The sequence below is a fragment of the Pinus tabuliformis genome, chromosome 3_2 (genome assembly GCF_031772625.1).
Source record: "Pinus tabuliformis cultivar Carrire ecotype Pingquan chromosome 3_2, CPIR1, whole genome shotgun sequence".
Classification (NCBI taxonomy): domain Eukaryota; kingdom Viridiplantae; phylum Streptophyta; class Pinopsida; order Pinales; family Pinaceae; genus Pinus; species Pinus tabuliformis.
The window spans coordinates 171,094,326-171,117,531 of record NC_142302.1 but is presented as its reverse complement, the minus strand read 5'-3'; the positions used below and the strand labels follow the sequence as shown (position 1 = coordinate 171,117,531).

General features: G+C 38.1%; 1 protein-coding gene across 8 annotated transcripts in view; it reads left to right on the top strand.

Annotated features, from left to right (window-relative positions):
- LOC149180339 (ubinuclein-1-like) overlaps window positions 1-23,206 on the top strand; it is a 341,784-nt gene that overhangs the window by 295,721 nt on the left and 22,857 nt on the right. For all 8 annotated transcript variants that reach the window (XM_089416029.1, XM_089416032.1, XM_089416031.1 and 5 more), the window contains exon 13: window positions 16,109-16,201. In XM_089416029.1, coding sequence (XP_089272155.1) covers window positions 16,109-16,201 — 93 coding nt within the window. The remainder of the gene's footprint in view (window positions 1-16,108; window positions 16,202-23,206) is intronic.

Sequence of the window (23,206 nt, the reverse complement as noted above, 5' to 3'; positions counted from 1 at the left end):
AGATAAAACAGACAGAAAACACATTTAAATGGCAGATTTAAACCATCAAAAATGGCTCTGAAACTTTTATAATATTGTATAAGATAAACATTAAAACATCGATCAACCTAGAGACAGAATAGATCAAAATTTAGCTTTATTCTGCAAAGACTAGGAGGTTGGTTGCATGAAGATGACTATTACAAAACCAATGACAATGATATTTAGATACAATAGAGTAGAAGTTAGAAGAGATGAAGAAAATGGAGACATGAGAGAAAGTTAGTATAAGCTGCTAGCACTAAAGACAATTCATTGAACCAATAGCTCACACCTGTGTGTATGCATGTAATTCTTCACCTCATCTGATGCACAATAGGGAATAAAGGAAGTCGAATTCTTCATGCAAAGAAGATCAATTCACACTGATAAAATCTATATGTTGAAGTATCTAACTAGGTTCGGTCTTCATAAATATGAAATGTACTCTTGATTCTTGTATATTCTAAAAGAAAGAAAAATTATTATTATTATTTTTGTAGTGTGGGTTTCATGCTCAAGATCAATTTATTTGTAGGTCAAGCACACATTGAGTGCTGCTAGGGTTTGTCATAAAGTCAAGAAGTCAATTGAGTCATTGTCGTATATGAAAGACCCCATTTGGCACTTTGTATCATGTAATTTTTTTTTTTTGTTAAGTCAATTTGAGTCATAAATACCCTCCAAGATCAAGTCATCCTAGCCTTCAACAAGTTGACCTCCATAAGGGCTATTCAACCACCATGAGAAGCCTATATATATAAGAGAATTTGACCTCATCAAGTGAGCATCCAAGAAGTTTGTAAAAGCTCAAGTAAGGCAAGGAATACCTAACGAAGAAAGGGAGAACTAAAGGAAGAAGGAAGCGAAGTTTTAGAACACTGTTTTTGGGCCATTGTGCTTCACGAAATTAGGGCATTGAACCTATTGTAGCAAGAACATATTGTAGTCGCCATAAGGAGCGGAAGTTTGGGACTCAAAAGAATTAGTTTGAAGGTCAAAGTTCTAAGAAGAAAGGAGATCCTCTAGCGAAGAAGAAAAGAGACCTGTTTTATCATAGTTCCCTCACACGTGCAAGCTAGGGTTTCTGCGGTAAGGGACGAAATTGCAATCAAGGAAGTACATGTTCGAACGTGTGAAGTTGAAGCGGTTTTGGAGCAGTTTGACTTGGGTTGACTTTGTGAGAAGCAAGTTCATCAAGAAGAGGTTTGACTTGGCCTTCTAGGGGTCTTGGTCTTGGGTCATAGGTCTTGGAATTCGTCATTTGAAGATTCTATAAGAAGAGAAGAATTCTTGTGGGTTTTCCTCTCAAGAGGAGAGGTTTTGGCCCTGTCTAGCAACCTACATTTTGTTTCCTCTTGTCTCATTAATCTTCATTGTTTGGTAGCTGTTTGATGATAAAAGAAGACTACAATAATCACAATAAGAAGAAGTTGACTACAAGTATATCAATTTAAGTAAAAGAACATCACAAGCAATTATCGAAGTAAGAGAAATCACCTAATTAAGCTGCCCCTAGATTTGTTGACATGGTATTAGAGCTATGGTGACAACAACAAGGAAATGGAAGCTTGAAGATCACTCCATTGAAGAAGAGTACATAAGGACCGAGTGCAAGGAGAACATCAAGGAAAAACAAGAAGAATCAAGGACTATTCATCTCCTCACAATGATAATATCATCTAGAAGGAACAACACTTTGAAGAAGAAGAAGACCTAAGACCCTACCTCCATTCAAAGAAGGACTCTACACTTGAAGCATTCTTGGGAAGATTACACATTCTACAATCATCAACCAAAGCAAGCAAGAAAGAGCACTTCATCATCAAAGTGATCTCCCTCATATTGAAGAAAGGACCATCCTTGAAGAAGATGACCCCTCCCCATCTTGAAGAAGAATCATCATCAAGAAAGCATCTATAATTTTCAACATCAAAGGAGTAGTGGAAGTCAATATCATCAAGAAGGCATTAAGTTGAAGATATCATCATCAAAGGAGCATCTTCACTTTACAAGTGTTTTAAATTTATATTTTATGTCTCAATCTTCAATGACTTCATTCTGCAAGGAGAACAACAAACTGGTTGGGTCATCGAATTACCTTGCATGGAAGAAGAGAATAGATTTGATCCTCATAGAAAATGAAGTTAGTGAATATGTCACGGGATCAATCACCAAACCTTCTCAAGAGCAATCTCAAGCTGTATTGAAATATATGAAAGGAGAGATAAGGGCTCAAAGGATCCTTATTGAGTCAATCAAGGATTGTCTCATCCCTTATGTACTAAAGTTGAAGACAACGAAAGAGATCTATGAAAAGCTAGTGGAATTGTTCTCTGTAAGCATTGCAAGAGAAATTGTATCATTAAGAACCGAACTATACAAGATGAAGGTATCAAAGGAAGAAGGGGTAGCCTCATACCTTATGAGGGTATCTCAAATAAGAGATCAACTACAATAATTTGGAGAAATAATGTCTGATTGAGAGATGACCACCATTGTGCTCAATGCACTACTTGATGAATGGGGCAACTTTGTATCAAGCATCTATGGGAAGAAGGAAATAACTCCATTCAACGATCTGTGGTCATTATGCAAGATTGAAGATACAAGATTAAAGGCGAAAAATGATGTTGGAGTAGGTGAACAAACTCAAGCATATGCAACAGTGGCTAGAAAGAAAGGAAAATCCGCAAAGTCTGAGCCTCAAAAGAAGTTTCAAAAGAAAATCTACATGTCTAAGATTCAATGCTATGAGCGTAATGAATATGGGCACTTCAAAAGGAATTGTCCTAAACTCAAGAAGGACAACAAGAAGAGAAAGGAAAGAAATGAAGCCCATATCACTGAAGAAGTAGAAGAACTTGAAGAAAAAATGAAGTCAAAGAAGGAAGAAGTGATAGACTTTCACTATTAGAAGGTCTCTCACACACTTGATCTATTTTCAAGTACATTGAAGTTAGCAAATCAAAATAGGAAGCATCACAAGCATGATAGGATGCATTGTAGCAAAGATTGAGACGACATCATCATAGAAGCATGGAAGAATAGCCGAAGCAGAAGTCTATATGGTTTAAACAATGATAGTACATGATAGAAGGGATGTAGCTCATGGTATCATCATTAGAATCATAGAAGGACAACCGAAGTAGTAGTCTATATGGTTGGAGAAAATGATCTAGCAAGATGAAAGATAAAGAGATCATCATACATCATCATCATTAGAAAGGAGCATTTGTAGAATAAGGATCATCAAGATCATTTAGTGGAATCTTTGTTAGAAGGGTTCATCATTCTTTAAAGAAAGAAAGTGTCACACAAATAGGCTATGTTGTCGCACAGAGTGTCTAGGAACTGCGACAACGCTCAAACCGGGGGCTGTCACCCTGATCCCCAATCTCTCCATTTAAGCCATCTCCCTAGGCTAAGGGGGGTAGACCCTATGGGATAAAAGAAGACCAATTGGTAATCAGTTGGCTTGGGAGACACAACGGGGAAAACAAGCTACTTGATTAAGGCTCAGTTAAAATTTTAAATGATTTAATACCAGTGCCTTGAGGAGTCAATGATCCAAAGTAATCAATTAGCTGCTTATGAAATAATTGACGATTGCTTGAAAAAAAATGCAAAATAGCTAAGATGTAAAGAACATTAAATAATCCAAGCAATGATTAATTTCACCAGATGCGAGATATTCAATAGATGCACAAAGCTTTAGCAATTAAACTTCAAAAGATCAAATGCTTTAAATAACCATAAAATTTAAATGCTAACCAGTTTCAAGGAATGATTCACCACTTTCATATAGCTAATTTTAGATAAAATTTAAGCGCGTTTGACTATATAAAAATGACAAACATTAATCCCACATTTAAAATCTTTTAGACCTAGCAAAAAAGATACACCCAAAATTGTAAATGTGAAAAATCCTTAAGTGAATATGCCAAGACTAAATGTGACAAAAATGTTTCGACACAATTAAATTTATTTTTATTTTTTATAGATTAAATGAAAATCTAAACAAAGAATAAATCAAACCCTAAAATTAACTTTTTAAGCCCTTTTTTATATATTTTTTATATTTTTATAAAATAAAATCAAAGTTGTTTTATTTAACAAAATTAAAAGCTTTATGTTTTTTTAGAATTCATAAAATAAAATAAATCTAAATCTATTCTAACTATCCTATGCCAACACCATGAAACCTAACTAAAAAAAAGAAAACAAAAAATCGAAAAACCAAATCCTAAATGCATAAAGGAAATAAACCAAAATATGAGCGTATTTCTCACTGTTGCTTGTGTGCAGGTTCTCGACGGCTGCGACTCGTAGCTAGATGGAGGAGGGCAAGTAGGGACGTGTGTATGGGGAATGAAAGGAATGCGTCTAGGTCGACGGATGATGGCAGTGAAGGAGAAGCTGTTACAGCTACGCGGAAGGATTGGCAGCGGGTGAGGAGAAGGACTACCTGGTGGCTTTGAGGATGAACGCAGACCTGGCGGGGAGCAGCGTGGGAATGATGACGGGCAGCGTAAGAGGGAACACTGACTAGCAGCTTGGATATGATGAATGGAGGGCTGCTGCGAATTTGGAGTGATGGACACGGAGCTGATAAAAACCTAGACGCTGCAGATCGAATGGGGGTTTGAGGGATTTAAGTGCAACAAGCAGGGGTTTCACTTCATAAAAAGATATTGATTTTGTTCTATGATGCCCAAATCCACTTGCAAAGCAGATTCATTAAGAAAACCCTCGATTTTAATTGATTCTTTGAAACAACACAGAGAGCAGAGACTTGGGAGTTGAAGCTGAGGATGACTGCGTGAAGGAAAATGGCCAGATGTATGGCAGCAGCAAAAAGCTGCAGGCCCTAAAAAAAATTCGAATTTTTTTAATGAAAATGAAAACCCTAGGCAGCAGCAGGCAGATGACAAAATTCTCCAGAAAACTTAATAAAAATTTTAAATCCTGTGAACCCTTATAAAAATTTTCCGGATTTTCAAACCCTTGAACAACAGAAACGTACACCTGCAAAAAACTGGTTCTGAAGCAAATATTCCTGCTAGAGCTGATCCTGAGGCCAGATCTTACCCTCCAGGGCCTAGATCTGGCTTCAAGATTGAATCTCACCTTTAGATCTGCAACCTGCAATGACAAAAACAAACACCCAAAAACAAAATATGCAAAAAACAAAATTAAAAACCCTAAAACCAGCTAAATAATTACAATATTCACAGTTTAAAGGCTCAAAGCAGCCAAATCTGTCATTATGCCACACATATATATTTTGAAATTTTAAAATTAAGATGAGGTGCTTCAAAAAACCCTTTATGCATCTGCAACATAAATTCTAATGATAAGCCCTGGATCAAAACCAGCTAGGCTCTTCAAAAAATGCAATCCGGGAGTTGGTTGGTTCAGCCGAGAACTTCCTCGAATGCCTGGTAAATTCAAAATCAAGGATTTCCTGCACAACTTAATTCAACCATTAACATAGAGAGAGAAAACAATAGTGAAATTTAGATCTAATGGAGATACCTGCCATTATATTCATAATTTAAACTATCATTCAAACCCTAGTGATCAAACAAGATACCTGTGTTTAAATCACTCTTCAATAAGCTAACATCAATGGCTGAAAATAAATCTTATGCAAGAAAATAAAACATCTTACAACATTTTTTCAGAGAGTAACACCAGCAGAGATTAACCCCAAAGTCTTTCTTTATTTGCACATGAAAAACAATTACAAGAGAGCTTTCACTCAGCACACGACTCCCAGGTCCAATGATCTCAAATGACAACTGACTTCCTATTTAAAGGAAAATTTCCCAACGGCTAGTTCGAGTGATTTTTGTCAAAGCGATCTCGACCGTTGATGAGGATCAAAATATTTTTCAATCTCATCCATCGAAATTTTAAATGTTGAGGAAATTTCACATTTTTTAAATTAATATATATAAAAAAAAATAAAATTTTGCATTTATTTCTTCAAAACTTTGACTTATTATTATTTTATTTTATTTTTTTATTTAAAGGGACCCTCGAACTTAGCCTTTGGAAAAATTACCTAGGACCTAGGACTTATGAGGGGATAAATTATTTTTCTAACCCTCAAGACATTTTACATCATGATTTTTACACTTTTACATCTCAAGGGGGAAAACCCATTTGACAAAGGCCCTCATAGACCACCCAGTTCTGCGACACAAACATAATCTAGCAGATCAAGCAATTTGTAATAAAATAACCTAACCAAATAGTTAGGATTATTCCCAAATCACTTTTACATAGACTCGACCTAGCACACTAGGACTCCCCTAAGATTCTAATGACAAAATCCATTCCAGCTTTGGGGTTAGGCTGAAGAAAAACTCTGCCGACCATGGGTCGATGAGACAAAAAACCTTCTAGAACGTAGATCATCACTAGAAGATTAGGTTTACCTAGGCAATTACATACATGACACAGATCTGCTAAGATTATTTACAATTTACACATGCAGACTGGGTTTACAAAATAACATGAATAGGCTGATGATGATAGTCGAATGGCACAGACACGTTGATCAAGCGATATCCCCTTTGCGAAAAAAGGGGGTGTACTGTTACGGCTAGTTGACACGTGGTGGTCAACAGGCTACATTCCACATAGTATGGGATCCACACTTTAGAAGAATGATGGTATGATGACAAACGATGTGCAACACATCAAGTTGGTTGAAGTATTCTTGTCTTCAAGCAAGGAAAGGAAGCTGCTGGAAGGAAGTCTAGATGACTACATGAAGGAAGAGGTATGTATACATTTGGTAATATATATATATAGTCATGTCATCATATGGTTGTAGGTATAATGGTTGAAAGATCTACCTCATGAGCATGAAGAAGAAACTCTCTCGTTAGAATGATACATGAAGGCATGTAGGCAATGTGCTTTGAAATCTTCTACATATTGGCAAAGATGAAATCAACATAATATGACCTCATGAAGAATATGAAGAAGTTGGCAAATATGGTTCCTATGATCCTAGTCACCAGATTCGGCGAATTTCAATGATTAAATTCGAAATTCGACGAATTTTAAGCAGAAATGAATATATTCGTTCGAGTTCGCCGAATTTTATGGCGAACTCGAATTTCAAGGCGAATTCGATTTTTTTCCGAACAAAATCGTTTGAAGTTCGATGAAATTCGCTTGATGTTCGATGAAATTCGTTTCGGTTCGTTTTTTTCTCGCGTTTTAGCCCGCGGGTTTTATTGCTCGCCGGGTTTCATTGTTTGGTTGTGCGAACGTCGAAGGGTTTCATTTCATTGCGGTCCAGACTCCAAACTCACCGCAAACAGTCCAGTCTACAATTGATAAATAAATTGCTTTCTTTGAGCGATCTTTCATACTCGAATTTCAGTTTTGTCTCTATCAGAATTCTTTAGGTTGTATGTCTGATTTATCATTTTCTTTTATGTGGTCATAAATTGTAAGAAATGTCCCAAAGTCACAATTATTTTGAAGATTCATAAGGCAAGAATTTACACGTCTTTATATTGAGGCTTTTAATTCTAATCTCCATTGACAAAAGCAAGGGCCTAGTTATTAACGGAGAGTTTCTTTTTTAAATTTTTTTGTGCCTGAACATTTTGTGTCGATACATAATACATTGCTTCATTTTTCCTTGATTTTACCGGGGTTCCAACTTCCAATGTATTCTCATGCAATCATCATGCAATATTTTGGAATGTGAGTTGAATTTAAAACACCTTTTGCCAATAATTTTTTAATGGTACTTAAATCAATTTTTATCTCCAGATGAAGCAGGGAAGATTGCATGGCATCTAGAGGCTGCAGGCTGCAGCCTGTAGGTGACATGCCTGAGTGGAAAATGCTCATATCGTATAATTTGGCCACAACTGCAAATTTAGGAGCATAAGCCCATGCATGATGCAGCGGATCCTGAAATTTTGAAATGTGAAATAGGCTGTTTGCTGCCATACCATTTCTCATATGGAGTCTAGCCTCTGTTCTCTTGCTAAAGCCTAAGCCAAAAATTTATTTGAATTTGACTTTAAATTGATTATATATATATATATATATACATTTTTTTTTTCGAATTTCTATATTTCGAATTTTATCGACAAAATTTTAGTTGCTGAACTTTATTCGAATTTCATGGTCGCCGAACTCGAACTCGAACTCGAACCTGGTGACTAAGCCTATGATGAAGGAGCTATGTATAGAAGATCCTGAGGAAGCCATATGTGAGGAAGGTGAAAGAAGAGTTCGTGAAAGATGTATCTATCAATGTGGAAAAAGTCGAAGTCAGGGTTAATTCGGCAAGGGTCCAAAAGTTGAAAAACTCATTAAAGTCAGGAGTTTTTTGAAAAAGTCGGCAAAATTAAAAAAAAACACACAAAAATATCATTTTTTAATTTTTTTTAACATCTAGAGTATCCACAACATCAAATAAATTTATTTCCACATAAACATGTAAAGAAAGCTAATATATAATATGTATATGAAGTCTAGTGCTACATCACATATCAAAATAGCGTATGAACTCCTGAATCTTGAGTCTTGTTTGAGTCTCAACTCTTAAGACAACAGACTTTTTGGGTCAACTCCCGATAAAATCGGGCATATAACGAATAAATCACGATTTTTTCGTTTCTGAAAAAGTCTGCAAAAATTGGAGGATTAAATTGTTTTGTTGAAAAAATCACAATTTTAGGATTTAATCCCGATTTTTTGCAAACTTTTTCCACACTAGTACTATCTATAGTCATGTGCATAAGATAAGTGATCAACATATGATAACTAGAAAGATTAGCTATGGCATCTCCATGGAGAAGGTATGAAGACCATGATATGTAAGATGAAGAAGGAGAACCTTGGTAATGAACGTCTTGTAGATGGATTCATACATGTGCAAGATGTTAGAAGCAAATGTCATCATGAAAGGCGATCATAAAGAGGTAATTTTAATTTAATGTTCATTTTGATTTTTGAGAAAGCATCTGGTTGGGTTGAAATAGGGCTACCGAAAGAGGGTTGTAGAAAGTCACCTACAACTAGTACTCATGAGATTGGATGGAAGATCTTGAAAGAAACATGACTTGGAAGAGGTAGCTGTATGAAGGATAGCCAGATGTGGACTAGAAGGTTTCTTCTTGATAAAGAAAAGGATGACATGACTATTGGTTCAACACTATGTTTCGTTGAAGGGAAGTGATGGAGAAGATGTTGATGCCCTACGAAGAAGTTCTAGAAGAAGAAGGCTCCATGATGAAGAAGTTGAAGTTCATGACATGATGTTGAAAGGAGGAGCCTTACAAGTAGTAGATAGTACCATGATATCCACGAAAGAGCAAATAGCTGTTGTTGGTAACAAGTCCCTAGGTGGGGAGCTTGGGTATATTCCTTTTATAGGAATGAGTAGGTCCTCCCTAGTTAAGAGGGAGAGATAGACAGATCATTCTTGTCTTCTTTATGAAGAAAGAATGGAGGATGGCGTAAGCATATGGTTTATGATACTCTTTGAGGATGAAGTAGGGCATCTAATAGGTAAGAGTAGTCAAAGAGGAAATTCCTTGAGGATGTGTTAATCCTAGACAAGAATGGTCTTAGAAGGACATACTATGTGAACATCCGGATGGGGTATGTGCCTTGAGAGACAATGATGAAGGTGTCTATAAATAATTTGTCTCCCCAACATTGTGATCTAATCTTGTGGAGAGATAGAGTTGTTAGTCAAGGCATTGCTATGTGACAATGCTAGTTGATATGATGAGATGCACTGATATAAGCTGAATAAATAGCTTATGAGATGGCTTACTAATCCGACTTTTCTTATGAGAATTCTTTAGTATGAGAATGTCCAAGTACCTTGTATGTATTATGAATACCTCCCTAGTTAAGAGGGAGTGTTTAAGTATGTAAGTAGGTTTGGTCTTCATAAATATGAAATGTACTTTTGATTCTTGTATATTGTAAAAATAAAGAAAAATTATTAATATTATTTTTGTAGCATGGGTTTCATGCTCAAGATCAATTTATTTGTAGGTCAAGCATCCATTGAGTGCTTCTAGGGTTAGTCATAAAGTCAAGAAGTCAATTGGGTTGTTGTCATATATGAAAGACCCCTTTGGGCACTTTGTATCATGTAAAGAAAATCTATGTAAGTCAACTTGAGTCATAAAGACCCTCCAAGATCAAGTCGGTCTACAAGGAAGGACAAGTCAACCTCCATAAGGGCTATTTGACCACCATGAGAAGCCTATAGATATAAGAGAACTCGACCTCATCAAGTGAGCATCCAAGAAGTTCATAAAAGCTCAAGGAAGGCAAGGAATACCTAGCGAAGACAAGGAGAACTAAAGGAAGAAGGAAGCGAAGTTTTAGAACACTGTTTTTGGGCATCATCCTTCACATGTGTGAAATTAGGGCATCGAACCTGTTGCAGCAAGAACATAAATTGCAGTCACCATAAGGAGCTGAAGTTTGGGACTCAAAAGAATCAATTTGAAGGCCAAGTTGTTAAGGAGAAAGGAGATCCTCCAACGAAGAAGAAAAGAGACCTATTCTACCATATTTCCCTCACACATGCAAGCTAGGGTTTTTGTTGTAAGGGCTGAAATTGCAGTCAAGAAAGTACAAGTCTGAACTTGTGAAGTTGAAGCAGTTTGACTTGGGTTGAATTTGTGAGAAGCAAGTTCATCAAGAAGAGGTTTGACTTGCGTTGACTTTGTGAGAAGCAAGTTCATCAAGAAGAGGTTTGACTTGGTCTTGGAGGGGTCTTGGTCTTGGGTCATAGGTCTTGGAATTCATCATTTGAAGATTCTATACAAGAGAATAATTCATGTGGGTTTTCCTCCCAAGAGGAGAGGTTTTGGCCCTGGCTAGCAACCTACATTTTGTGTCCTCTTGTCTCATTGGTCTTCATTGTTTGGTAGTTGTTTGATGATAAAAGAACACTGTAATAATCACGATAAGAAGACGCTGAATACAAGTATATCAAGTTAAGTAAAAGAACATCACAAGCAATTATCAAAGTAAGAGAAATCACCTAATTAAATTGCCCCTAGATTTCTCAACATTGTAGAGTCAACTCACCATGCAATTGAGACTAAATTGGAGGAAAAACTGAGTGAAGTGGCCAATGCTTGAGTTCTACTGATGTAGCTCTGAGTTGTCATGAGATAAAAATATGTTTGATTATATTTTGAGTAATTCGAACTGACATAAAGATATTCTTGTAGTAATTTGGGAAAATTCATACTAGATAAAATTATCCTTGAGATAATTTGGGCAAGTTTGAACTAGATAAATTTATCCTTGAGGTAATGCATATTAATTTATCGGGGATTCCCTTGAGTAGAGGAAAATATAATTGGAGAGAAGTAAAGATAAATATAAGTTAAGTGCACATGAGGATAAATAAAGATGTGATTTTGTTAATTGAGGAGAGACTGGAGTGAGGTGGAAAAAAGTTGTAAGTCAGAGTGAAGAGAAACTAAAACAAGGTAGAGTGAAACAAGTTCAAAGTATAAGAGAGATGACGCCATGCATGTTGAGTGAGTGAAAGAGATAAAAAGGTGAAGTGCATTGGAACTAGAGAGGGAACAACCAATTCCCACTAGGAGAAAGGAGATAAAACGGAGGTAATCGAAGATAAACTACTATGAAGTTGTTCTCAACCAATGTTGCATGAAGCGGGGACCAAATGGGGACGCTTTTTGGAAGCGGAAACGCGAAAGCGTCATTTTCCAAAAATCTAGGAAGCGAAGCGTCTGCTATATATATATATATATTTATATTTTTTTTGCATTTATATTTAAAACAAACATTCCAAATACCAAATTAGTTGTAGAAGACATGAAAAAATGCATATTTTTGCATAAATCAAGATAGATATGGCATCCATGATTCCATTGTAGTTACTAGTATGTAGTATGTACATCAATGATTAATTATTCGAGCATCAACCATCTATATTCTAGCAATTACAAACATACATCAAATTTTTAAGCCTATTATAAAGCATAAAACATTTAAACATATTATAAAACATAAAACATAGAGCATATTATGATTTCTCTAGCAAGTGAGCAACTGTCAACATTTGTCATGTCCAAAACTCAAATAATAATGTTTACAAAATAGGTCACTTGGTCACCGCCAAGCCAAAAAGGTTCAAATTCACAAGCCTACAAGTCTAATGATTAATCTATGACAAAAGTAGTAAATTGTGAATATATCTACTAATCTCTCCTCCTTCCACCACGAAGAGAACGTGGCGGCGAGCCTCCATGTGGTGGCAATGAAGAAGATGGTGTCTATGGAAGTTGTGGCACTGAAACTGATGAAGATGAACCCCCTGCCGTTGGTGTTGAACCATGGAACCTAGGAACCAAGGGACCAGATGGGGGTGGCATCTCAACACGATCATCATCATCCTGGAATCACTCAAAAAATTCATACAAAAAAAAACATGGAGGAAGCTCGCGATCCGTACGCTTCGTACTTCGAAGCTTAACACTTCGTACGGCCGAAGCTGAAACACGTTTCGGGCACACGCTTCGTGAAATTTCCAAGAAGCGTGTTTATCAGCCCAAAACGCGTTTCGGACGGCGCTACCCCCACACATCCATACGGATCGCAGATCGGGGTTTTGATCTGCGGGGGGGGGGGGGGGGGGCGTTTCCTTCAACATTGGTTCTCACTCCTGTCCACTTGAGTAAGTATCCTAGTCAATTGTCACTAGCTCCTAATTAATTGAACCTAGTGCCATATTGCACCTATGTCAATGAAAGCAACATACTCATGTGTTTTGACAACTCTAGAACCCTTTCAATTGATCCATGCACTTTGCCACATCAGTGATGACTCATCTGTGGATTTCAATATGCTGTCCAAGAAATTCTATTTGCCTTGATCCCTGAGCATATAACTGCTCCGGCTACTACTGAACTCCTACAATTACACCTGCATCTTTTCTGGCTTGAGCTTCTCACCTTGCTTGATCTCTGCAACTAGGTAGCTTGATATGCCAAGGAGCTCACTGTTGCTACTCTATTGCTACTGCAGTGTCCCTTCTGGCTTGAACTTCTTTCCCTTGCTTGATCTCTACAGTTGGGTAGCTGGATCTGCCAAGGAACTCACACTTTTGGTGTCACTCTCGTGTCTTTTGCTCCAACCCCATCGAACTCCTCTTATAAACTCTCGTTGTCTTGCAAATGACCATGATTAAATCCTCATCAACGACTAAGATCATTTCTGAGTTGATTTGTGTGAGTTTCTAGAGAAATCTCACCTTTCTCAATTAATTCATGTTAATTAATCATTTTCCCTAAGTTAGACTTGGGAAAATTTTATTTATTGGTTAATTAACTTAATTAAGCCATCTCTAGGTGTTTTCTCTTGAAACGTTTCTGGGTTCTGGAGCTCTTGTGTTTCTAAGCCTCTGACCAGAATTGTGACTAGAACACTTGTTGAATGCTACAAAAATCAATACTCCCTCTTAGCGAGGAAGGTGTTCTCTCTATCTCGTAACATCATGTCCCATACATGCTGCTGATGTCTGACAACTCTGACAATCTGCCACTGTCCACCAACTACTGCACAACTCTGATTCATTTTCTACTTTATAGATGAACCAGCCTGATCTACACTGCTGCTGACACTGCAATGTACTACCTATATTGTTGTCAACTCTGCACTACACTGCAATTGATCTCATGTTGACGTTGCTGCTACAACTACTGCAATTGAGAACTGAATCAATTGTGCCAATGGAGTGGCTTTGTAGCTGCCTCCTGAGTCTTTGACTGCTACTAACCTCTGCACTGTCCACTAAGTATCTGTCTTCGCTGCAACTGTTATGCGCCCCTCAACATCTGATTGCCACTAATACTGCAACTGTCCCTCAAGATTTGATTGTGTCATCCTAAACACTGATCCATCTACTACTAAATACTATGGACCCCTGTAGCAAGGGTATTGATCCAAGAGGAAACATTTGCCTGATGCTCTCCTTGAATGATCTGTCCTAGCTCTGTGCAACTCTGGAGTCTAGAGCTCAATCTATCGCCACGTCTGTCCTTAACTGCATACAAAACGAAATATTCCTCCAACTTGGAGGACAACTGGTCAATCTCTATCGAAGTTGCTGCCTGCTGCCTGCTTCTCCTTCTTGTCCTTCTTACTCTAAGAACACTGGGTACTGTAGTGACCAAACTCACGACACCTTAAGCATTTGATCTTCAACATATCCTTCTACTTCTTCTCTCCTCTCTGTGAGCCTTGCCCCTTATTGGGACTTTTCTTTGCCTTTCCCTTCGATGCAAGGGCTACATTCTCCTATTCCTTCACATTCTTCAATCCTCTGCAGTTGTCACCAGGACTACTCTTGACTAGAGCAAGTCGCATCTCCTCTTGTGTGAAATCTGCCCACAATTGATCCTAACCAAGTAGCTGATCTCGTCCAGTAATACCTTGGACGAAACTTGAAAGTAGCCCACTCCTCGGAGAAACGATTAATGGCTATACTTACTAGTTCAACTTCTTGTGGCGTCTCTCCAACTGCGGCAAGCTCATTTCGGATATCCTAAATCCTGGTAAGATAGGGGGTAACACCTTCACCCTTCCACATCCTAGTGGTCCTCAGCGTGTCCTTTAGGAACATCTCATGACATGCATGTCTATTTATATAGAGCTCTAATGTTGAGAGGAGACCCATTAAGAAGCCCCTCATCACAATAAACCCCTTCACTTATTGAGCCTACATTACAACTCAAGATGAGATTAGAATTGTTTATTCCACTGGTGGGTGAAAACCCTCATTAAATAAACAAATCAACCCTATTCCAATCACACGTGTAAGGATTTGAACCGGTTTTATTGCAGTTCGTACAGTCATATGTGTAAGGGTTTGGCCATAGTCGCGCATGTGAGGGTTTGATCAAGTTGACTTTTGACTGGTTTGACCAACATTGATCAACAGCAGTTTGACTGGTGATTTGACTTGTAATATTGGCACAAATTTCTAGGCAAATTCTGATTTGTAAACCTTGTTGAACAAACAACTTCTCCTTAGGAAAAGATTGCGGGATTTTATCCCAGAATGGGTTTCTAGGTGAAAAAATATGTCTATTGTACATGACTATCTTTCTATGGTCTTTTTGTTTCCACTTCATTTACAGTTGAGATTTTGTGTGTAATTATTCAATGATATCAGTGGCATGAGAAATACTGTTTGAAAATCATTAGGAAGTATTTGTCAAATCAGAAAATCGTATTCTACTACACATGCTATAGAATTTCACAAAGATGGTCAGTGGGCAGTTATTTGGGCCCATAAACCCATTATGGGGGAAGGTTCCCAACATCATAAGTTGTATATTAATACATACCTTATGAGTCTTTTGTATCATCAATTTGGATTCATTAATGGTTGATTCTTTTGTCTAAGGGCACAATATCTCTTGTTCTCTTGTTCATCAGTTCAGCTTCCCTTAATGTGGTATTCTTGTTCAAGGTTTATGATGGATTAGGGTTTGCTGAAGTTTTCAGCATAGATCCACAATCTCTTTGTCCTTCCATAATTTTTGATAGAGATTTAATATCAATTCCTTGTGATTTTGCATAGCGTTTCTTAGGAATTTCTATATTTTCAAATATGGATTGACATCATTTTCTATATTTCCTTTGTTTCAAGCTATGACTTTTTTACATGTAAATTTCTATGTATCCTATATATCTTGTATTTAGTAAAATAGTTCACATCTAAAATTTAACAAACACGCCCTTTTCATCCAACATTTGTTTTCATGATATCTGAGGTGAATATTAGTTTGTTTTTTTTCCTTAGACATGATATCAGTTCATTATTTTGTGGTGTTTGGTTCGATTTATAGCAAGTCTAACTTTTAGGAGTACAAGGCACAGAAAATATTTGCTTGATAGAAACATAATGGATAAACTTGGAGTGCTTGTCAAAAGTACATTTTTCTATGCATAGTTTGGTATTTAATTATAGCAACAAATTAACTTTGTCAGCATTATTTTACATCTTAAATTATTTCTTGTCTTTGAATTTCAGCTTGCAGATCTCTGGCCAGAAGGTTGGATGGACAACAATGGTATCAAACATGCAGTTTATAGAGCTAAGGAGCGGAAGAAGAGATTGAATAAGGTTGGTAACATATGCTTTCTCTCTCCCTCGACATTATTCTTGTGGAGAGCATGACACTGCGTGCTGCTGTTCATAGATGTTATGATGTCATTTTCATTCCTCTTGGGAATTTTTTCGCATTTGAATGGTGAATCTTTACTCGTTAATCAAGTAGCATTTAATAAGCTATATCTATTGTTTCTCTTGTTGGAAAATTTATACATTGGCCATGGTTGAACTTGTTTAACAATTGTTTAGTGTGTTTGCAGAAATTAGTTTATGAACAAGCCTTGTGATTGAACATTTTAAACGAGCAATTAACGAAATAGAAATTCTTTCTACTTTTCAATAACCTTGATTAGAAATTGAAATTGAAATTCAATTAATGTCCACAAATAATCAAAACAGATCAAAGGGTTATAACTTATCTTTCAACTCTACCCTTCATATTATTGTTAAAGAAGCCAATATTCCAGAGTCATAAGTAGGTAGTCTAGGGACAATTCGAAAGTCTCTCTTACTTTAGAATCAATTAACACTTGATTCAATCAGGGTTTTGTTTATTTTTCATGTTTTCCTGTATTGATAATAATTTCCAATGATTGCTTCATTAATTTGTCGTGTCACATTCATAATTAAGAAATTACACATAGAAAATCTCAACAGTATAAACAATAAAGCCAATAGGATCATGAAGAGACAACCAAACACAAGAGACACAAATTTATCCTGGGAAAACCCTAACTAGGGAAATATCCAGCAACATTTTCTTAGAGAATTTTTCCAATTCGACAAGAGATACAATCTGATTTCCTAGTCAAAAACAAAGTCAAACTGACCACAAACATACCCAGGTCAAACTGGTCAACCAGAGGCAAATTTGGCCTCCTGCATATTCCTTGGACATTTCAGTCTGCTGCCCAGAAAAAATCACAGAAGATTCCCACACATGCGAAGTCAACAAAAGTCAAACTTGAGCTAGAATAGACTTGGACAGATTTCAGCCTTCATCTCTTCCTTCTTCTTCGCATGGATGAACAAAAGCAGATAAGTTTTGATGATCTGAGTTGGTGTCTAGTGGAGGAGGTCGAATGACCTATTTATAGAGGTCTAATGTGCCCCAAGTGGTGTGTTACCTTGATTGAGCCGACTTGACCTTTTTGGGGGCAAAACAATTTCAAATTTAAATTACAAATTCCCTCCTCTTATTTTGTGGGTTAATACAAATGGAGAATACCGACCGTAGCTACAAAATTCAACACTCCCTCTTAGTTAGGGAGGTATTCATAATGATTTCTTCAGATGTTCTCTTGTTGAAAAATTTCTCTATACCAAGAAAAGGTTGAATAAGCTCAGCTATGTTGATGAATCCATCCACCTTATGTTCTATACCAGAACCATGTGGAAAGTGTTATCACTCCGTAATTTTCTCGTCTGTGAAAGAAAAAGCTAGAGGTAACTTGAACCAATCTTTTAGAACGGAAGCTAGCCCTTCCAACCCAAAGAGGGTTTATTGTTTAATATCCCCAATTAATTATATTTGTTAAGAAAAATTTCCATTTTTGCAATTTCGGCAATTGGGAGATATTTATTCCTTTTCATAGTACAGCCAGGGTGGGTTTCTAGGACAAGGGATGGTCAAGTCAGTGGAGCAGGTTTATGTCATCAGGGACCCCGATGGAGTTTTGAGGAGTTTTTATGGGATTTGATGGCATTCGCATGGCATATTCCATCATCAGCACAGCCTGCGTTTCGTTCCGTTGCATTCCGACAACTTTAAAAAATCAACATTATTATTGGGCACAACTTAATTAATTATGCTTGAGAGGGCATTCTGAGGAGATTAATTGATGGAACACCTCAATGTAATAGCTCGTTGGAACCAGGATGCGAAGATCTACATGATGAGACTTTTGGATGGGAGTTTTAGTGACCTAAGGAGACATGGTGGCCAATATACCCTTTTCATGCATTAAAAAGAATATTTTAATTAAAATAAAGAGGGAAAAGTGCTCCATGATTAAAATAATAATAAAATAGAAGATTCTAGAAGGGTCCATCAGATCTATAAAAGAGGAGGAGGAGTCCATTGGAGGACATCTTGGTTTTGACATTGTTTCTTATATGTGAGGTTGAGAATCCAGTTCTCTACTCCAACAGTAGCCCCGGGATGGAAACCCTCGGGTGATTCAGTGAGAGTGGGGGAACACCTATCTCTTCCCTTGGTGAATCCATTCAGGGTTCACAAATTGCAGTGTATTTTTTTGCAGCTGTTTGGAGGCCGATTTGTGGCATTGTTGTAGATCTGTTTGAGGCCAGCTTATATGAACTATATGGGTTGCATGTGCATGAAAAACCTTGGTTTATCTAATATAATAAAGCTGAATATTTTTTTGTTCATAGTGTTATGGGATTGCAATGCTTTCTTTGCTTAATTTCACATGGCAATCTTCTGTTAAATGCATGATTAGTTTTTTGTGAAGTCCTTGTTCCAAATTCTCTGCATTTGGGACATTACAGTGGTATCAGAGCCATAATCTTGGCTCAGCTTGCGGGTTTTTCCTCGTGTTCATCTGTAGCTATTATTGGAGGGTTTTGTCGGAGAATATTGAAAACCCAGTTCTACAACAAATTGAAAATTCGTTGAAAGAAGGTCGTGAACGCATAGAAGGAGAATATCGTGCACCTGATCGCAAGCATTGAAGTTGTTCTGGATAGCCTGAAGCATAAAAAAAAAAACTTGCCAAAGCAATCGTTAGGCATAGAGTTGTCTTGCAACTTATGAATAACATTCAAATCGTACATGGTCTTACATTTTAATGTTTTCCTTTCTGGTAGGGAGCAAAGCTTTGGTTTCCAAATTTTCCGTGCTACCACTCGCAGTCAGTGGGAACATTTTGTAGACGTGACAACAAAACATGTTGCGGCTATTCAGATTGGATTGATGTGCGAATTCATTGAGCCGCTGAGGGGATGGATCTTCCTAGCTGACTTTAGTCAAATCCTTAGTCGATGGTTTTCTTTCTTGCCATGTGAAAGACGAGTAGCATGTAGTGTGCGACTGCATTCTTCTTGTAACCAGTCAACATGAGGAGTCAAGGGAAAAAATCATGTTGATATTTTTTTCTTCGAACCTCATGATCACGTCCGACCATGCGTGATCGGGTGAAAAGTTCGTAGTGTAGGTCGGGAAATGGTGTAATTGTCGGAGCATCATGTTAGCGTAAAAAGGGTGGTAACCATCAACAGAGTTGTTGCTGGTCACTTGGTAGATTGCAATTTAACGGTATACCAATGCGCATGTCTTAGCAACTAATTCAGGAAATCAAACAAGTCATGGTATGTGTATTCGAAGTTTGTGATCGTGACAGCTGAGGCCAGAAATACAATCCGATCCACAGTGACAGTGACGACTGAGAACTTCGTGGTTAACAGAGGCAGCCAACGTAAAGCTTAGGCGTGGTGCCCACCGTCAGCATTCTCAGGCGGAGACGTGAATTGTTTTGGCCACGAGAGACATTTCTGACAGGCCTGTCGACTGAGTAGAGCAACCAAATTCAATTGTCTGTCTTTTTTGTGGGCTCGGTCAAATTCTTCTGACATGTCAAAATCCCGATGAAGGTCGAGCATGATTAGCCCAAGATTATTTATTTATTTATTTTAGGTGGTGGTTGTTCGGATTGTGATTGCTAGTGCAATGAGACAACTTTGTCGACAGAGAGATAGGGGCGTGTCCAGTAACTTGTGCAGGTAGCAGAGAATGGTAAACTGAAACACTTGTGCGTTTAAAATCTACTGTGCAATTAGAGGTCGATTTCCTTATTTAAATAGTCTGCACTCTTTTCTTGTGAGAACCTGAACGTATACGAGTGTTGGAAGTCGAGGAGCTGCGTACCCTTTCCTGTAAAAGATGACAGGCTTAACGCGGTTGGCTAAGCATTATTGGAGAGGAAGCAACCTAAGCAAACCGAAACTCTGTTGTTGCTGGTTGGCAATGTGAGAAATCTCAAAGGACATATCAGTTTACAAAGAAAGTCCTGTTGCATTTCATTACCCCCGCAAGGAACTGGACCAAAGATAAGAGGGAGTTGAAATCATTCATCTACTATTGCTGATATATACATCAAATCAAGTTTGAGCTAAATCCTCGTTATAATACATGTGACCAATTGTATGTGTTGAAGGAAAAGACTATTGCTGAATGAAGAAGGGCATGTTGTAGAAATCTGAGCCATCAGACCTCATCAAGTGTTGGGACATCCTACAGATGAATGGGCATTGTAGTATGTGGTTGCCTCTAAATAGCAAGTTCTTCACTTTCTTTGTTCAGTGTATGCTCAAATTTTAAACATGAGGGGTCTGTTTGTAGGTTATATCGTCATGTATTAAATTCTGATTTGTCACAAAGGGTATATATGTGTTTGGGGAAGTCTGTTGATTCATGTTAGTCATTGCCCATAAATTGAAATTTACTGCGGAACTGTTTGTCAGTATAAGTTGTTGGTGTCCTATGTTTATTGGTAAGTAGAAGGAGAGGTTGTTGTTGAACAGATCTTGTATTACAAGAGAAGGGGGGGGATCATATTGTAGGGAGTCCAAAAAGTGTCGTGAGCTGAGAGTGTCTATCTCACTGTCAGTATTTACCCTCTACTTATATGTTGTGTCTCGAGTTAAACACTGTTGTTGTAATGGTCAATGAATGTCCTGAGGAGGGGGTAGAATTGATTGCTAGAGTAAATCTGTGTTTTTTTACATGTTGATGTAGTAGCCTTCTATTGTCATGTTTATTAATGACTGATTGTAGTTAAACCACTACTATTTCCATATATGTTGTTGAACAATGGAGTTTTTAAAACACCTCATGAACCAACAAAGCAGCACCTCCATGAACTGCCATATAGATAAGAAAACAACACTGAACAACAAACTTTTTCAAAGGGGATTTATGCCATCCTTCAGAAAGAACAACCAAATGATTTTAAGAAAAAGTTGGAGATTGGGCACAAAATATTAGCACTTGGAACAGATTTGAAGCACATGAGGGTCACATGGAAAGTTCTTTCCAAACTTGATGAACTAGATGCCCTCCTTTCCAAAGTGAGCTAGTTAGAAGGGAAGAAACTAATTTGGGCTTTAAAACCAGCTATGATTACTCTCATACAACACAAGTTCTTGGAGGAACCTTGTGAAGGGGTTAGACTTCCTGTTGCATCTTGTCTCAGTCACATCATGAGACTAACTGCCCCTAGAGCTCCTTACAATGATGATGTTATGAGGAGAGTTTTCAAGCTGATAGTGGATACTTTCTAGGATTTGGACAACAGTCAGGCTCTACCTTTGGGAAGAAGCTTGAGATTTTAGGAGTTATGGCCATGACTAAAACTTATGAAATCATGTTTGATCTAGAGTGTGATGGTTTAATCTTGCAGATGTTCCAATGCTTCTTCAGCATTAGGAATCATCATCCTGACAGAGTCATAGCACACATGTAGTCCATCTTGTCATCATATATTAGAGGCCGTGATGCCATCTGTCGGGAGTTGCAGTGTCGATTGTTGTCTGTTTGGAGGAGAGAGAAGTTGGTCTCACTTGTTGCTTATGGTCTAGCTGAGAGGTCGGTTGAGCAGAACATTGGGCTGTTCAGTAGACAGTTGACCAGGGAGGAGTAGCTCAGGTTTGGGGGCGCTCATGCATCAAGAATGAGATGAGGAGGAAGGGACTTTGCTTCATCTGCAAAGGACCTTGGGGACTTGACCACTCATACTTGAGTGACACTGAGGAGATGACAATGGTAAAGCAGGGAGATATTCTTCATGTTTGTCAGGATGAGGACTCTTCTTTGAACAAGTGCATGGGTTCATACAATGATACCTTAGAGGAGCACGAGTAGTCATATGGAGTTGATGACAGTAGCCCAGATGTGCATCCATGTGTGGTAGAGGAGTACGAGGAGTAGTTGATTGTTCCCATGTGGGAAAGAGATCAGGGAGCAGATGAGTGGCTGATGATGCAACATAGAGAGCACATAGAGGAGCATGAGTCATGGTGAGTCATTGACATCAGGCTAGATTCATATGATGAGTAGTCCATGGATCGTAGGAGAGACATTCAGGATAATGTGTCACCAGTGATGAGTCAACGTGAGCAACATATGATGTAACGTGAGTCAGCTGAGGAGGATGAGGCGCAAAGTATGCATGATGAGCCTTTTTGGGAGAGCCAGTTGGAGGTTCATATTGAACTCATGATGATGGAGGATGAGCAGTTACCCTTAGGGTCAGTCATTGATGAGGAGTAGACAGGTGTACAGACAGCTGGTAGGGTGATGATGTTCGCTGACACTTGTCCTCAGGAGATGCTGGAGTATGATAGGACAGTTTGGCAGGAGATTGGTGGATTGGAAGGGCGTGGAGTTTCCTATCAAGCGAGGGAGATGCGAATGCATCCATCTTTGGGTCTACCCATTGATGAGGTGCAAACAGGTGTAGTGGCAGTTAGCCGAGCTGCAATTCAGGCATCAACCCTCTCCAGGAGTACATAGGTAGGGCTTGCAGCACAGTTTGGCTACTTGTACCCATTACAGGGAGAGAGGCAGGACTTTCTCGATGGATATTGCTGATCAACCAGATAGGGCAACATGAGTTGAGTGGGACCAACATCAACATAGTAGACTTGTTCCTTACACTGGAGTCCATGACTTAGATTGGCGGGAGATCATGAGTTGGTATCCTATGGATGTGGTATCTTTCTTAGTGGGGAGCAGTGTACTACAGGAGCCCTTAGAGGTGGGGGATATTACATGTTCCAGTCACTAGCAGAATGTGGGTTGGACACTCATCAGTGTCTCAGCGTAGCATTAGTATGGTGAGATTGACCTTGGGGTATGCCAAGGATTGGATTGGAGAGAGGTGATGAGCTGGTACACAGTTGGTAGGGCAACATTCACGACCAGAGCTACAACACATCAGGATCCATGTAGCATTAATGCTCCTTCTTGGTGGTAGTGGGATCCAGGTGGATCTACTG